General features: G+C 29.1%; 1 protein-coding gene across 1 annotated transcript; it reads right to left on the reverse strand.

Moving 5' to 3' along the window:
• Positions 1 to 2,806: 2,806 nt before the first annotated feature.
• On the reverse strand, positions 2,807 to 3,680 carry LOC126882451 (uncharacterized). Its single transcript, XM_050647414.1, has 2 exons — positions 3,578 to 3,680; positions 2,807 to 3,375 (listed from the first exon to the last, which is right to left on the reverse strand). The coding sequence occupies exons 1-2, from the start codon at positions 3,670 to 3,672 to the stop codon at positions 2,877 to 2,879; spliced, it is 594 nt and encodes a 197-aa protein (XP_050503371.1). The 5' UTR covers positions 3,673 to 3,680; the 3' UTR covers positions 2,807 to 2,876.
• Positions 3,681 to 5,857: the final 2,177 nt, after the last annotated feature.

The raw sequence follows: 5,857 nt of genomic DNA on the forward strand, positions 1-5,857 counted from the left end.
AATATATTACAGAGATGCAGGCTGATTTTTTAAATAAAGAATTTGATCATAAATATGGAGTTAGATTTGATGAAACATCTGAAAAGCTGCTGATTGGGAATTCCGAAATCAACATAGATGGTGCTGATGTTCTTTTAAAAAACAAAAGATATAAAGGTACGTCTGGATTATATGAGCTTTTGTTTAAGAAACACCCAGCTAATTTTACAGATCAAGATGTAAATAACTATGCAAAAATAGTTGTAGCTACGAATGCTCACAGAAGACATTATTTATCAAGTAAACAGATAGATGGTAGTAAATTAAAAAAATATAAAAAAATAATTGCACCAATAACAGAAGGTAAAGGACTACTTATGGAAGTAAACAACAATAAAATAGATTACGTCCACTGGGATGATCCAAACGAACTTGTAGCTAGATTGAGGTTATTACTATCATCACAGTTAGCTGGGCATACAGGACATACAAATGAAATAAATTCAATTATTGAAGAACTAAAAGAGGCAAACATTATAGAATAAATATCATGTCTGTTAAAAGAGATATTGTTAATGAGTTACACAAACCTGCAAGAATTAACTTTAAAAGACGAAGAATTATTATAAAATCTCTTAATGATTTATTCCAAGCTGACTTGATTGATATGCAAAAGTATTCAAATACAAACAGAGGTTTCAAATATATCTTGGTTGTAATAAATTGTTTCTCAAAATTTTTATGGGCTTTACCTCTGAAAAATAAATCAGGTGTCGAAGTAGCTAAATGTATGGAGCATGTGTTTAAAGAACAAACACCAAATAATCTTCAAACAGATATGGGAACGGAATTTTTTAATCCATATATGAAAAAATTGTTGAACAAATATAACATTAATCATTACAATGTATACAGTGAGAAAAAGGCTGCGATTGCTGAGCGAGTTATTCGCACGATTAAATCAAAGATTTGGAAACAGTTTAGTTTCAATGGTAACTACAAATGGATTAATAATTTACATCAAGTTGTTAATGAATACAATAACAAAGTTCACACAACAATAGGCATGAAACCGGTTGATGTTAAAAAGAAACATGAAAAATTATTGTTGAATACTGTATACAATCACATTAAAATGGTTGATTTGGAAAGTCAAAAATTTCATATCGGTGATCATGTACGCATTTCAAAATATCGAGGAGTTTTTGACAAGAAATACAATCCAAATTGGTCTAATGAAATTTTCATTGTTTATAAAATAAAACTTGGGAACCCTATTACATACTTGTTAAAAGATTATAGAGGTGAAGAAATTCTAGGAGGATTTTATAAAGAGCAATTGCAGAAAGTTAAACACAAAGATAGTTATTTAGTAGAAAAAATATTGAAGAAAAAAGGAAACAAAGTTTTTGTCAAGTGGCTAGGTTTTGACGATTCTCACAACTCTTGGATAAATAAAAGTGATGTAATATAAGAAGTGGGGATAGAAAAATATTTAAAAGACATTCCACTTGCAAGATTTTGTTGGTTATTAAAGAATATCGAGAGTGAAAACATGTTCATTGTAGATATCCAAGGTTTCTCTTTTCCTGCGGAAGATGTCTTTCTTTGCAGGGAAATTGCTATTTTAGATCCTACTACAGAAAAGATGATACACAGAATGGTTGTGTTACCAGTAACAGAAGCTATGGTAAATAAATCGTATATGAAATGTATCGAACAACAATTTGTTCAAAACCATGGTTTAAGTTGGCAATCGTGGCATTGTGATACTCATCTAAAATATGAAGACATCTCAAAATTTTTACACGACAACATACTGGATGAAACAATATTGGTGAGAAATCATGAAACAAAGAAATATTTGGAACAATTCATGGAAAACCGCATTGATTGTGTAGAAGATGAACCTAATATACTTTCAGATGAAACTATGAAACATATTTTTAAAGCTCATACGTGTTTTCAACATACCAATGAAAATTTGCAATGTGCTCTAAACAATGTATTTAATATTCATTATTGGTATAAATATTGTAGAAAATGTTGATAATAAATAATAAAAATTAAAAATGGTCTTTTATTAATAGATGCACAACACATTTATTTTCAAATTGATACCAGACATGAAGCTTGTAAAACAAAAGACTACGCTTGATGTGGAGAATAATTTATTGGAGCCAATTGAGAATAAATTTAAAAACCATGGAGTTTTGTTTCCTTCAACTATTAGATGTCTTATAGTTGGTCCTTCAAATTGTGGTAAGACCAATGTGATGATAAGTTTATTGGAACATGCTAATGGAGTAAAATTTGAAAATGTGTATATTTACTCAAAATCATTAATGCAACCAAAGTACAAATATTTAGAAACTTTATTAGAACCAATTAAAGGAATAGGATATTATACTTACAGTGGAAGTACTGATATAATGCACCCATCTGAAGCGAAGCCCAATTCCATTTTTATCTTTGATGATGTTGCGTGTGACAACCAAGATGTTATTCGGGAATATTTTAGCATGTCTCGACATTCTCAGGTGGATCCATTTTATTTGAGTCAGAGTTATGCAAAAATACCTAAGCATCTTATAAGAGACAATGCAAATATTTTAATTGTATTTAAACAAGACGATTTAAATCTAAAACACATTTACAACGATCACGTTGGAACAGATATGACTTTTGAAGATTTAAAAAAAATATGTTCAATATGTTGGAATGAAAATTACGGATTCTTATCCATTTTCAAAGATAGCGACATAAATGATGGTCGATATCGCAAAAAGATTGATCACTATTTTTTAATCAAGTAAAAGGTGTAAATGAGAAATAAAAGAGATAATAATTAAAAACGCATTTTATTTAATAAATCTACATACTTTTTCCCAATTTTTCTATTTCTGACTCAGGAAATGATCTATATTAAGTTCGTCAAGATCTAGTACCTCTTCTGGGTTTTGTGATGTCGTCGTCCTCGTCATTTTTCGTTTTTGTTTTTTTGCTGGTGATTCTGCTGATGTTGTTGCCCAATTCGTTGGTGGAGCAGTTGAATTCGTTGGTGTAGAAGATGAAGTCATTGGTAGAAGAGAAGAGTGACCAAAATGAGAAGGAGGACGAGGAGGAGGAGGAGAAAGAAATGGTCGCTTTATACCCACCAGCTGTTTTTTTTCTTGGTACCTTTCAAATTCCTCCACCTCATCGTCCAGAAGGTTGAAGCGGTATCTTTTGCAGATATCTTCCAGTACATGGAACTCCTCCTCGTTGTCTATTTTAATTCTCATATACCTTATTGGAAGGTATCCAAACTTCTTTTTTAATGTCTTATTATTAGGTGAGTACGATAGTTTGACAAATATTTTATCTCCCTTAAGTGATACATCCTCTACACCATATCTGAAATAAAAAAAAAAACAGAATCAACCAACAGTCTTTCAAAGAAAATCAGAAATCAAATCAGAACATAAAATTTACAAATGTAATGATCTGGAATAACTTATAATGCTCCAATAAAATATTCATAATAAAAAAAATTAAACAGTCAGACGAAATAAAATCATGTAGAACAAATAAAAAATTAAATAAGTAAAATACTTACATAAATAACTGCTTTACAATAACAAAGGCGTCCTTTATTGGTAAGTTATCTGGATCCTCGGAAATAATCACTAATTGACAAGGTACTCCGGTCATTTTGTTAGTGTTTAGTTATTCGTTTACTGACTAACTGATGGATTCATTTAAAATTACACGAGTTTAAGTAGTAAGAATAAAAAAAAATAAATTAACGTCAGTGATATCATTGACCTATTTGATCTTTATTGAAATGCAGAAAACATGTTTATCATTAAAACGTTTATTATTACAAACTTTGCTTATTTTGAATAAAATGTGCTTATCTGCATATAATGTATTTTCGTATTTGACTTAAAAATGTATTAACGTCAGCGTTAACCTTCAATGTGTTTTCGATAATATAATCACGTTGAATAGCGTGTTGTAGAAATGCGTCACTGTATTTTTTTTTTCTGAAATGCATAAATACAGGATTTTATTGGTATAACGGTTTGGTCTGTATAACGTTTTGGTCAACATGAGTGCTAAAGTGATCGATGAAATTTCCACTGAAATGGTGAAGAAGATTGAAACAGTAAGTAGATTAATTAAAACTAAAACTGATTTACAAAAATATATAAAATATTTGAAAAAACAAATTTTACTTTTAAAAAAATGTATAAAAAATAGGGCTACCTGTATTAGAAATTTTCATTGTGTAGAGGCGAACATGTCCATCCTTAAAACCTATGTAGAAAATTTTAAAAACAGATTACATGTTAGAAAAAATAGTAATAGAGGGTTATTGTGGCAGGATTTGGAATCTTGTTTTAATAGCAGAGTTAAGACAGGCGTTATTATAAATTTAAAATATAAAGACCCCAAACTATTTATGGAAAAGGCTTTTAAAAGTTTTTCAGTTCAAATTAAGAAAAATTTAGTTTCATGTATGTTAAAAGTTAATGTAATTTTTTATGGACTTTTCATCAAACCTCAAGATGGGGAAACGTCTGTTAAACATTTTTCCACGAAAAATGAAATAATTGATCAAAATACAAACATAAAGGATTGGTATAAAATCAATTGTATAGATCGAGTTTTAAGAAAGTTTGAAGATTTTCAAGAAAAAGACAGTGGATGGGCACTATCTCACATTTTAAACTTAAAAGTTAATATAAACAAATATGATCCATTACTTGGTGGTATTTCAACATACGTTGAGCTACCTAAGTCTATAAAAAATACTAGAAGTGTAATTAATGTTAGGAATTCTGATCCTTATTGTTTTCTTTGGTCCGTTGTTGCTGCCTTACATCCTGCCACAAAAAATGTTGATCGAACATCATCCTATCCTCACTTTAGTAAAATATTAAACTTTAATAACATCAGTTTTCCCATTGATCTTAAAGATATTCCAAAATTTGAAAAATTAAATAAACTTGCTATAAATGTCTTTACATTAGGAACAAGAAACGAAATTCTACCTTTGATATTTAGCCAGACAAATTTTTCTCCTCGTATAAATCTACTTGTATTAAATGCCATGGAGAATAGTGTAAGTGATGATAATGATGAGGAGGAGGACATAAAACAGAGGGTATTTCATTTTGCTTATATTAAACATTTTTCAAGATTACGTGGTAAAAACATTGGGAACGTTCGAAATAAAAAATGGTTTTGTGAGCGATGTTTTAATCATTTTAGTAGTGAGACATATTTACAAAATCATTTAGACGATTGTTTTAAGCTAAATTCTGTTAAAATGGTTTTACCTACCGAAAAAAATTATATAATGAAATTTAAAAATTTTAATCACAAAGAACGTGTTCCGTTCGTTATATATGCAGATCTTGAAAGTATTCTTACCAAATGTAATAATAATATTAATTTGAAAACTTGTTTCACTGAAAAGCATGAAGCTTTCAGTATAGCTTATTATTTTAAATGTTCTTATGATGATTCTTTATCCTATTTCAAAATATATACGGGTCGTGATTGTCAAACATGGTTTGTAAAAGAACTGGAAGAGATTGCTTGGAAAATATATAGAGAAAATTTATTTCAAAAATTTCAAAAAGTTATAACATTAACTGATAAAGAACAGAAAGATTTTAATTCCAGTAATTATAGGACTTCGTACACAATTCCTGTCACATTTCATAATCTCTCTGGCTACGACGCCCATTTTTTAATTAAAAGTCTTAACTCTGATATAAAAGGACATCTATCACTATTACCGATAAACAAAGAGAGGTATATATCATTTACCAAATTTATCCATGGCACTAATATTAGTTTTAGATTTATTGATTCCTTTAGATTT

The sequence above is a fragment of the Diabrotica virgifera genome, chromosome 3, assembly GCF_917563875.1.
Source record: "Diabrotica virgifera virgifera chromosome 3, PGI_DIABVI_V3a".
Taxonomy (NCBI): domain Eukaryota; kingdom Metazoa; phylum Arthropoda; class Insecta; order Coleoptera; family Chrysomelidae; genus Diabrotica; species Diabrotica virgifera.